Source organism: Archocentrus centrarchus, unplaced genomic scaffold, assembly GCF_007364275.1.
Source record: "Archocentrus centrarchus isolate MPI-CPG fArcCen1 unplaced genomic scaffold, fArcCen1 scaffold_26_ctg1, whole genome shotgun sequence".
NCBI classification, from domain to species: Eukaryota; Metazoa; Chordata; class Actinopteri; order Cichliformes; family Cichlidae; genus Archocentrus; species Archocentrus centrarchus.
Window position 1 is genome coordinate 5,652,219 of NW_022060256.1, and position 12,545 is coordinate 5,664,763.

Genomic DNA, 12,545 nt, shown 5'->3' on the forward strand with positions numbered 1-12,545 from the left:
TCCTCGGATAGATCTTAGCAAGGCAGCGGGGTGGGTGTTTGTGGAGAGACAGTGTGTGTGTGTGTGTGTGTGTGTGTGTGTGTGTGTGTGTGTGTGTGTGTGTGTGTGCAGGGATGAGGAGTGGGGGTAGGGTGAGGTGAGATGTTGGGAGGGCAGAGAAGTGGGGTGGGAGTTTGATGGACTGCACTGTCACCTCCCGCTCGGCGATTTACGGCGGCGGGGCTGCTGACGAGCGCGGGGCAGTAAACAGGCCGGCCGGGGGCGTATTTCACAGAGAGCTGGCTTTTATGAAGAACACCAGGACGGCTCTACCCACAGCTCCGCCCGGACCGCCGTGACGGATGGAGAAAGACGCATGACAAGCTTCATCATTGTTTGTAAATCTTAACTGTTCCCGCTCACTAACTCCAGAAGGCAATTTTGCGGAGACAGCGGGGCCTGCGAAGGGGGAGGGCGAAGAGGGGTGGAGGAAGAAGAGAAGGAGGGGGCGAGGAGGGGAGGGGAAAGGACAACGTGGCACTCCTGAAGGTTATTTGGATCTCTGTATTTGGCCAAATGATTAGCCTTATCCTGGGAGGGAGATAAATCTGACACGGTGCCGTGTGGCTGCCAGGTACGGGGGGGGGGGGGCTCAGAGCTCACAGTCATCTCCTCCTCACGGACTGATCTGGAGATGCAGGTTCAGTCACAGCAAACCGATTTCTGGAGCAAATGGCAAACTTGAACTTATCTTATATCCTGTATTATACCTCTACCACTGATACCGCCTATTCTATGCAATAAAAGTTAAAAATGATTCCTTTAGTCTTTAAAATAGAAAAAATGTTCAACCATAATTTCCTAGAGACCAAGGCGACATCATCAAAGTGCTCATTTTATTCAATCAACAGTCCAAAAATCAATATGTGAACAGAAGAAAATTAATCAGCAACTATATGGATGTAAATTTAGAAATTCATTGATTACTTATTGACTAAAACTTCCAGCTTCTCAACCATGAACAGATGCAGTTTTTCTCTTCTGGTTACTGCACAAAACAAAGCAAATCATTTAAGGTAATTTTTGATTAACTGACTAATAATAAATAACAATCATTCATTTGTAACTCATGATCCAATCATGATGAAGTGATCGGATCTGCAGTGCTAGTTTTTGTTATTCATCACCTCTAAAGAAACAAGTATGATCCAAAGAACACGTGTCGTCTGCTCAAAGGTCTGTCAGAAACCATATCCATGTATATGTGACTGTTGAGCATAGCAGGTAATACTTATGAATAGATTTTTACAGTAAATAATTGTTCTTCAATGGGTGCTGTGTAGAACTGTCTATATTTTATAAATTAAGATTATTTCATTTGATGTTGATAACGATATGTGACACAGGAAACGCAGAGATGAGACAGCTGAGAGACAAATGAATAATGGAAAGATTGATGACAGTGATTGAAAAAGACCCCATAAATGAAATGCCCCCAACTACTGAACACTTGACCCTCTTTGCGCATTAGCAGCCTAATTCTATTGTTGACCTTGGAAAAAGATCTGGATCCTGATGAGGACCTCTGGGATCTGAACTGTTTTACTCTCAGGTTACATATTCATAAAACAAAAAGTAAACAGAGGGCAGTAACTCCAGCATAAGAGCAGGTAGGGTCGTGGTTCTTGTGCTCTGCAGCTGCCAAAATGTTGCACAGTTAGATACCGGGCTAGAGCCTATCCCAGCTGCCACAGGGCAAGAGACGGGTACACCCTGGACAGGCTGCCAGTCTGTTGCAGGACTAACACAGAGAGACAGATGTTCACGCCTACGACCAACCACAGGTTAACCTAACGTGTGTGTTTGGACTGTGGGAGAAAGCCGGAGAACCCAGAGGGAGAAGAAAGGCCACAAAGCCACAGTCAGACAGTGTATTCTGAACCAGGACCTTCTTGGTGTAGCATTAACCACCACAGCACTGCACACCCGGAGGTGTCACTCAAAACTGAACTGTGGATTTGGACAATTATTACAGGACAGAAACATTTTCGCCTGCTCATCATTTTAGCTCCAAATGAGCTGAAGCTCCATATTCATGTTGCTTGTAAGCAACATGAATATTACACAAAAACAACAAAGAGGTAAAACAGTAAATAAGCTGCAGCCTTATATATGTGAGGGTTTTTTTTTCCAGTCTAATGCTGGCCTCCTTTACTTGCATCAACATCTCGTGGATATTGTACTGGGAGTCCCAGTGAAAAACTACACAATGAAAATTCAACTCCAGCTCTTTTATTCGCTTAATGTACAATGGATTAACATGAGATAAATAAACTGCTTATCAGGCAGTGTCCACTTACTTTTGAGCCTCTGAAAATGGGGGACTAATTTTTGTATAAACAGCTTATCCAACACTTGAAGCAAAGCTGAAAGTCCACATTTCTGGGCTGCTTGAATTCAAATACTCTGCGGTGGTGCACAGAGGCAAAATGACAAAAGTGGCCATTGTCCAAAAACTTGCTGAACCAGACTGTAATTTATACTCAGCTGATAAAATGTGGATTAGCCTCAGCAAAACAAGGCCACAGTCTGAGACGTGCACACACACATTTGCACCGAAGCAGAGGAGTTATCTAACTACCAACGTACTGGACACAGCAGTCTACAGAAACACATCTTCCAACGTTGGGAGATACGACAAACACCCACACACAGATCTGCACTGAGCTGGCACAAGATGGTTAGCCTGGCAGCTTGACAATAAGCTGAGCCAAGGACAACATTCCCCACCAAACAAACCTCCCTTTTAGGCTCTTCAAGACACTTTTTTAAATATTTTTTATGAGAATGAAATGATTGGAGTGTATGCTGTCAGTATTAGCCCATATCTTTCTGGTGGAAGCAGATATCCTCCCTGCCTGAGTCTGGTTCTGTCGGAGGGCCCAAAATGCTCATTTAGACCGAGTCATTAGGCTTCTCTTTATTCTAGTCTTGACTTGATTATTTTACAATAAAACAAGTGAAGATCCAAACCAGGCAATACTTGATGTTCCTGGTGCACTGTAAAAAAAAATGTGTTTAACTAACAGAAACCAGCATTTCTGTTGCTAACCAGCAAGGCGGGAATTTAATCATCGAGTGGACTAGCCATGCACACCCACATACAGTTTAAAGTTAATGTTTCTCTCTCAGACATTTATTGGGATGCCATCCCACAGCAGTGTGTGACCAAGCTGGTGACCAGCATGCGGAGGAGGTGCCAGGCTGTTGTGGCTGTGTGCGGTTCTTCCACATGATATTGAGGCCCCTGTTTGGTAAACAGGTAAAGTGTTAAACTGCCAGTATGTCTTGTTTCTGGAACAATCCAGTCCATTAAACGACACCAACCAGAGTCAGCAGCAGAATCAGCTGTTTGGCATAGAAGATTTGGCAAGTTTTTCAGGGGCACAACCCCCATACTCAACTCTGCTGCTCAACCCACAAATGCATGTTCCTTACAAATGTGGCTCCATTTAAGGGGAAATAAATAGGCTGTCCAATGGTGTAAGATTTACCGCCAAGAAACATTGTTACAACAAAGAAATTATCGACCAAAGACAAATTTTCTTACTTTCAGTGGTAAATTTATTTTATAGGTACAAAATGTGTCTATTTTTGAACTGTTTACCTTACAAGTAAATATTTCTCCACCAAAAACGAAGCTGAGATCCTTCAACATGTGCAGCAAAATTAGATTTTCTATCAGTTTGTTGTGGTGAGCGCAGCAATACTTACGGTACCATTCGATACCAATAATATTAACACACCAAACTAGAAGTGCACTCAGTAGAGTGCATACTTCGCCCACCTCAAATTTTCTATGTGCCGATACTACACTGCAATAGATACCACCCAATGTTGTCATACTCCATCACAAATTACTAGATCAAAGACCAGAAATACATTTTATTGGCTTTTAAAAACTGTATAATATGACTTTATACTTTTATTTAAAAACTGAGAGCCACACAAACAGTTAACGGCATATATAGTCTGGATATGTTTGATTCAGTTTATGTACCCTAATAGCATCCTGAAAAATTGAAATGGAAAAAAGAAAAACAAACATTTGTCGAGATATGAACTGTATGCGTGTTTGATAATGATGTTCTGTGGTTTGCAGTCCACATTGCATTATCGTATTTAAATTTAAAGTAGAAAAAGAGTGAATTATAAACATTTCATCACAGTCAGTGAAATTCAATGAGACAGTTTAACATTTCTGGTGACCTTGACCGTTGACCTTGAAAATGAAATAATATGTTCCTGGGCCTCGTAGAAATATTTCCACAAACTTCCTTCAATTTTGGTTCAAAACATTTTGAGTTATCCTGATAACAGTCCTGCAGGCCAACGCGGCCGAAAGTCAGCGTTTTAAAATGACTTTTTAATAAAGGCATTTATGTTTAAGTACGTGGGATGATCATTTTGTTTTGGTATCTAATAGAGTATCAAGAATGGTGTAAGTCTCCTGTTACTGGCACCAACAACTACATTTCTGGCACTGTGACAGCGCAGTGAACTTTGCTGTGCTCTGTAGACAGGAAGACCATCTTTGTGATCGGCTGCAGGAGGTCACTGAGCAATCTGTCGGCCATCATGAATGATTTTGACCACTCTCTGCAGCTCCTTCTCTAACACACCGATTCAGCTCCACAGCAACAAAGGCAGATACAGGAAGTCATTCAAACCACATGCAGTAACTCTACAGAGCTTATTTTGTACTGTCAAGCTAACAGTTTATTTCAACCCTGCACTGCACGCTCCTCTACACCTCACTGCTGTGCTGAGCCACTTTAAGGTCTTCTGGTATTTGCTGTGCAGCTTTTACTACATTCAGTAAGCCAGTTTATTACTTGACACTTTAATTTATACTTATTTTCCTTTATTGTATTATTGTTATTTACAGATTAGTTTTTATTGAAGCATTTTTTTGGTCATACTGTTGTTTATTTAACTACATAGCATTCTACTTATTTAAGCTGTTGGTTACATGTTTGTTGTGCTTACATTAATTTTGCTATAAAAAAAAGAAACACTGCAATAAGTAAAGTATATCTCTTCTTACCTTAAAGAAAAACTGAAGAACTCAGTAGCATTGCAGAGATTATCTGGTTTTCTTTATTATCTGTCTAGTTTTTAAGGTTCTTTTGTTGCTTTTGCATTCAGCCAGTTTTTCTGCATCTTCATCATTCATTAAAAATCAGATTCATTAAAAACACTTAAAAATATGGATCAATTATAAGTACTGTAATTACATGCTTCCTTATGCGATGTCATAAACCAGAATAAAGGCGAAAGCCACTGATTCAGGCAGCCTGTTCCTCTGACACCAACTGTGGGACCACCCACAGAGAGTGCTGTTATCTTGTAATGGAGCATGGCGAATCACAGCAGGGGGCTGACGTGGGACCCTCACAGGAAAAGGACAGGTGAAAGTCATAAACAAATACAGACACAAGGGGAGATGTGGGGGTCTTTAGGTTTGCGATGCTGGTGGTGTCAGCGCTTCATTTCACTACAAGAAGGATATTTATGTTGTACTATTGATGGTCTCCCCCTATGTCCTGTATATATGAGTAATAATATACAATACAACCTTCATCTTTAGTTCCTTAAAACAACCCCGTTTTTTTTTTTAAATGTAATCACCAACGGAAATGAGCGAAAGGGTAAGAAAATGGATCAAATTAATTGGAGTTTTTCTGGCATTTTCATAAACGCCTGCAGCTAAGCTGACAACACTGTAGAAAGCAGAAAGTGGTTATCCTGTCCCAAAGGGTATCCGACAGAGTTGGTTAAGTAAAAGAAACTTTAGTTTTGATTTAAGGCTCCACAAAACTGAATCTCCACGCACCTGCATGTGCAACAGGTGTACATGAAGCCAGCACAGAGATTCGCTATCCTGCTCGCTGCAGCATTTATATGACAGTTGATGGCACAGCTCCTTGTAAACACACAGATACTGAGTAAATCAGAGAACCACAGAAATTAGTTCAGCTGTGGATCACAGTACCCTCAGAAAACGTGCATAGCTGTACAAGTGAGAGACTCTATCACAGGGCTAACAGAGAGACGAGCGCTTTCTGTTAAAGTGTGGGGGTGAAGTAGATACAAATTCTGACTCAGGCAAACAAAAATGTAACAAAGATCGAGTGCTTTATTGGGCTGAATGCAAAGTCCAACAAATTAACACGAAAAGCGAGGAGGCCTGAGACACAGGAAGCACCAGCAGACATGTGAAAGAGGACAGGAGGAAGACAGGACTATAAATACTCAGGGAATCACCGACAGGATGAGATGACAGAAGACAACCCTTCAGAGTAAAACAGGAAGTAAGCAAAAGACAAAATAGTAAAACAGAGACAAAGAAGACCTACACTAAGCATGAGAAACAGGCAGAGAACTTCTTAGGGAAGAAAAACTACAACAAATATTAAAAATCACATCAGCCGAAACACAGAATCATAAAACTGAAACTCACAACTAACTGCAAAATAAAAAGTAAGACCACGAGAAGTAAAACTTCCAACAGAATAATAAAGATATCAAAAATTCAACAAACACAAAATTAAGACCCACCAATAGCAATAAAAACCAAACAAAAATCAAATATATTAACCCAAGAAATCAGCAACCTCAGTCACACGTTTCAATCAATCCAGCAGCATGCAGGACCGGCTTCCTGGTGCACTTACTTTGGAGTGTTTCACTTAAAAAAGCAAATGCTAACATGCGTGCTGGAGTCCTCTCTAACATGCAAATTTATCTGAGATCTTACAAGTCTACTCATCACCTTTTTTCAACCTGCGCTCTCAAAACATGTTTAAATCTAATGAAGATGTCCACTGCAGAGCACTAACTCTTTATGCCACTGCAGTCTGAAGCTTATTATCCTGCCTGAAAACTAGCATAGAAAATGACTGTTTAAAAGTTCTCAATTCCCATTTATGTTTAGTCCTCTCAGTCATGCCAGTCAACCCAGTATCCTGCTCTATCTCTTCTGCTTTGTGCTGGATTTTCTCTTATCATGCACTTACATGCAGTCTTAACAAAGTTCCAAAAATACTCTGCTGAACATGTGCAGCAACGCATACACAATCTGATTTACCCACATTCGCAGGTACCGAGAAAGGCCGAGAATCCAAGCAACCCTCGTCAGCAGCCACGCTAAGAAGAGATTGCCATCTGAGACTGGTGAAGCAAGAGTGCCAGAAATCTGCTGCTGCAGAAATCAGGAGATCAAATCTACTTCATCTTTAAACATGACAAAAAGAAACAGAGCTGCACTGCATTTAACTTTGTAGCTTTGGAGCCCACAACTACTGAGACACTTGGGTCAAACCTACATTCACAGGTACTGCATTATTAGTAGGAAGTAAAAAGTATAGTAAAAGTAAAAAGTACATTTTATGGCACTCTTGTATTGAGTGCACTCCTCCCTTCAATGTACTGTTGATAAAGTCTGGGTAAAACTTTATGGAGCCTGAGAAGTGTGTGTTTGGCGTTCTTGTGTGTCACTCACAGGCTGCCATGGTCTCAGAGCAGCTGTTGTTGTCATCCAGGCCAAAGAAGGGTGGCACACAGGTGGTGGAGCCCAGGCCCTGAGTCAGGTAGGTGGCTGCTGGGTAGTAGGAATGCATGCGGTACTGAGAGGACACGTTGTGGCTGGGCAGGCGGCCGTCACCATGGGGCATCTGCTTTTTGCAAGAAGGGGAAAAAAATACTATAAATGGCAATAATGACAGATACTGTATGGTTTGGATTACTCACAATGAAAAGTCCTGATCCTTAATGTCTGAAATCTTAGTTGTTCTCTGTGGATACTGTGAGCTGATTGGCTGTAGTTATATCACAAATGTTTAAAGACTGAGCTTAAAGACATGCTCATAAAAAGCTGGAGAGGCCAAGAATAATCACTGGATAGTTGTGGGGGGATCGAGTCTGTTCAAAAGACACACAAAAAACAAAACAGGAGACAAAGAACAGCATCGTGTTAAAAAGCCGTCCAGTGCAGGAGCTTTTGGTCCTGAGAAGTAAGAACTTTGCACATTCTGGCTTCTTTGCAGGGACACCATCAACGCAAAACCACAAAGGAAGTAACACAAGTTATAACACCAAACTGCATCACTTGATCATAATCTCATGATCTGAACTTTAAAGATTTTATATAAAATTCTGTTTATTTCCTCCAGTTTTGTGAGATTACATTTGTTTACACTGGCTTTATGACTTTCATCAGAATATCTGCGCACGCTAACCGTAACACCACCGCTGGATATATTTATAATACAGTATAAACACCACTGCTCTATCGCTCCACTCACATATTCTGACTGTAAAATCCTTCGACTCATACATCAGATTTTCACAGGCAACACTTTAACAACTTACAGTGACAGGAAGAAATACAGCTATAAAATAATATATGACAGAAAATTAGTAGTGTCTGATTTCACAGGTCCATGGCTTGTTCTAAAAATGGGCTGCAACACTCAGAGCTGGCTTTCCCCACTCCTCTGAAAACTTTAAAACGAGCTGTCTACTCAGCAGCAAGGCCGCCTCGCTGAGGGTTTTCAATTTCATTTTTATGGAATTTGATTTCTGTCAGGCTGTAATATGTCACCCGTATTGTCCACACCATCAGTTCTGCGACAGCTTTATAAACTGTTATTTAAGCTACACTCAGCTCCTGTATTAGGCCGTGAAAAATACAATAGAGATTGGAACCGGAGTCCTGAAAGTGCACCGAGCTCACGGTTTCCAGGACACACAGAGCACCAAACAAAACTGTCGCAGTGAAAGTCGCTCACAATACGTTTACATCCAGAGGCCACGAGCACATCCCCGTTTTAACTGTCCACATGTTGCCATATAAAGAATTCGTAAACCTTTCTCAGTGCACGCTGGCAGGGTGAGCACTATTCTAACTACTGTGAGTAACCAACTGTTTGTCCAAGTCACCCAACCTGTCCACGCCTGGTCACTAGTCTGTGCCACTTTTTTAAAAAAGGGTGAGCTTTAAGTTAGCTTAGCATGCCTTCTGAGCATCTTAGCTTTTTCTCACAGCTGAACGTAAACCAGTCTTCTGATACAAAGTATCACAGATGTACCAGAGATGTAGGAACATCAACAGTAATCCTGCATCTGACACTACAGTTAATGTTTTTTTAGGTTATGGAGACACAAATGAGAAGTCAAAGCAACACCAAAGTTGCCAGAGTAAAGTCATGTGAAATGATCACATAAAGCTCCAAAGTCTGACTCTTACTATAATTAATAATCAGGCTGTGTACTCACATGGACAGCGTAGTTATGATAAGTTTTTGAAGTATCCTGTGAAGTAGACTACCATTTGAATAAACCCAAACATTCTGGAGTACTCCCAAAGAAATCTGAATACTGTTGCCTTTACAGTTTACTTCTGATTTACTGTATCTTTCTGTGAAAAGTATAGATTTCTATTGTTCATTTTTTATTTATTATTATTATTATTTCCCTCACTGTTTTGTAATTTGGGTTTCCTGTTTTATGGACTGGTTTGTCAGCATCATGTATAAACTGGCTGCAGCAAAGCATCTCACTTTGGAGCAATGCAGAAACAAAGTCATATCTTTCCATACTAATCAGGTAACTGTAATTCCCAGCAGACCAGCTGATCCCAATGCCAGCCCACATCAGCTGATAGCTCAGCTGACACCCTTCTACTATCCAACTGATGAATCTCATAAAGTGCGCTTTTTAACCTGCTTTACAGCTGCTATGGAAGGAGGGAAGTGGCAGAACGGTCTAAAACTTTTTGGGCGTGGAGACATGGCTTCACTGCATGAAAAGACAAGAAAGTGACAACAGAATGACAATGCAATAAATCACAGTCAGGGTTCTCAAAGTGTGGCCCGCAGGCCAGCAGCAGCTCTCAGTAACAGTTTGTGGCGCTGTGGGCGAGTGAACAAACCTCACTAATCTTATTAAGACTGCACAGTGCAGTATAACATCGAGGCAGCATTTCTGTCAGACTTCTATTTTCTATGCCAAAATTCAACAAGGGTAATAAAGGGCACTGCTACAGCCTACATTTACTTTGAGTATGTGTGCATTTTTTCCCATGTTGCTCCATATAAAAGCTGTGCATTAGAGTGTTACCTGCACAACTGAATGTCCACTAGTGACCAACAAGCAATGTTTTTCAGCCAATCTCTGCATGCATTTTCACAGCAGTGAGCATTAATATTGAAATAAATGTTAGCTAACATGTCTGACAGAGGTTAGACAGAAAGTCATCATTATTACCATAAGATTAACAACAACATATATGCCAAACATAAGCCAGCTGTACGCTGCAGCTTTCTCACAGAGAATCTGCAGTGCCTCCTCTGTCTCTGCAGATAACCTGTTGACTCCTTAAGGAGGGGCTTCCTTACCTCCCTGAGAGGGCCTGTCTTCTTATCTGGCACCATCTCCTGTCTGGAAGCTCTACACCACCCTTATATTATCATCCTCCACCTGCATGACAGCCAAGCATCACTGAGTGCACAGGAGAAAAAGGAGGAGGTAGATGGCCTTCCACTGATAAAGACCACTTTGTTTCCTCTGCTGTTACAGTGGGAAGCGCTCAGCACCTACAGATCACTTTATTATGACAGCTGCTAACACATTAGCGTCACGATTTTAAGGAATCTTTCTCTGGAATTTTTCCAGCTGGTATGTTACTTGTAAGCCTTTCAGTGAGTTTGATTAAAGTAAAACAAAATGAAATCCTCTTAATCATCAGAAACTGTAGCAGCAGTGTGGCATCAAAACTAGCCTCTGCAGTCGTAAGTGAAATTTAAAAAAACTGAAAAACAGAGCAGATGACAACAAAATGACAAGCCTGAAGTGAAAGCAGCACAAAGCAGATGCAGAACCACAAAAAAATAACAATGTTCAGAACTTTTAGGGGCAGACCTTTTAGGCACAGCCTTGTGGCGGGTGGTGTCTGGACGGTGGCCTCAGGATCACCTCTGCTTTTTCCCGATCATGAGAATCTTTTAGCTTTATCCATCGATGACCTCCAGCTCAAACTGGAGCGGTTCACAGCCTAGCGTGAAGCAGCTCGGCTGAGAATTAGCACCTCAATGTCTGAGGCTCGGAAAAGGGTCGATTTTCAGCTCCAAGTTGGGCAGGAGTTGCTGCCCCAAGTGGAGAACTTCAAGTATCTCTGGGTCTGGTTCGCAAGTTACAGGAGAGCGGAGCAGGATCAGCAGTGATCCGGACGCTGTGCCACTCTTTTGTGGTGACGAGAAAGCGGAGTGTGAAATCAAAGCTGTTGGTTTACTCGACGTTCCTACGTTCATCTGTGGTCAACAGCTTTGGGTAATGACCAAAAAAATTAGATTGCAGATACAAGCGGCGGAATTGAACTTTCTCCAAAGAGTAGCTAACCTCTCCCTCAAAGACAGGCTGAGGAGCTCGATCATTTGGGAGGGCTCAGAGAAGAGCTCTGGCTCCTCCACATCGAAAGGAGCCAGCTGATACGGTTCAGGTATCTGACTAGGATGCCGCCTGGGTGCCTCGTAGGAGAGGTGGATTGGGAATGTCCTATCAGAAGTGTCTTGTGTAGGTTCCACTTGGGTCCTACCACAAGGAGACCCCCGGTGAAGACCTAGGACATGCTAGAGATGATGTCTCTGAGCTGGCTTAGAAATACCTTGGTGTCTCCCAGAAAGAGCTAGAGGAGGTCTGGGTGTCTCGGCTTAGACTGACGCCCCAGATCCAGACACAGATAAGCAGCAGAAAATAGATGGGTTTAAACCAATGTTTCCATTTTAAAAAATTGTATATATAATTTTGAAACAATGTAAAGTACGACCATACTAAAATCACTAAAAACACTTCTCTGGGGGGACAAAAAATGTGGTGAAACCCTACCACTACCAACAGATTTGTAGATGTCATTTGGTAACTCAATGAATGGAAAGCTGGTGTGAAAATATATGCAGGCCCAACGGTGTTTAACTCAAGTCCTCTCTGCATCATGCACAAATAGGGCAGCGATAAGTGCTTTGCATCAAATATGGAGACAAAATCTAAAATGAGTAACTCAAGGACTCACTTCAGTTTGAGATATTAAAATTGGAATATAGCCCAGTAAATTGGAGGTTTAGGACAGGTAAAGGAGACGGGAGGAACACAAGAGGTTTTTTTTTTAACCAAATGTTAAATTCAGGCAATGAACTGTTTCATCCCATTCCATATTTCTGCTTATAGACTATTATTTACTGTGTGCTTGTTGCTCTAAAACTCATCTTCCAATAATCAGCTCCTCGTGCAAATACAAAAAAAAAAAGCTGCCCCTGATATTGAATAACCGTAGCACGTAGCCCTCTCAACCTGACAACTTCACTGAAAATATCATAAATCACAAAAGCGGATGGCCAAATTATGCTAAAGAGCGCTAACTGATTAGCATTAATGTGCTCACTTTCTCTCTCGAGCGCTGAGGCATAGCGGTTTGTTCCTCTGCCGACAGACAATATCATTAACCTTTG

At 41.7% G+C, this 12,545-nt stretch overlaps 1 protein-coding gene across 2 annotated transcripts in view; it reads right to left on the reverse strand.

The window, feature by feature from the left end:
* The window catches only part of dmrt1 (doublesex and mab-3 related transcription factor 1), a 33,530-nt gene that overhangs the window by 14,199 nt on the left and 6,786 nt on the right, over nt 1–12,545 (reverse strand). The window contains exon 4 of one of the 2 annotated variants that reach the window (XM_030723502.1): nt 7,544–7,718. In XM_030723502.1, the coding sequence (XP_030579362.1) occupies nt 7,544–7,718 (175 nt within the window). The remainder of the gene's footprint in view (nt 1–7,543; nt 7,719–12,545) is intronic. The other variant, XM_030723503.1, reaches the window with a different exon arrangement.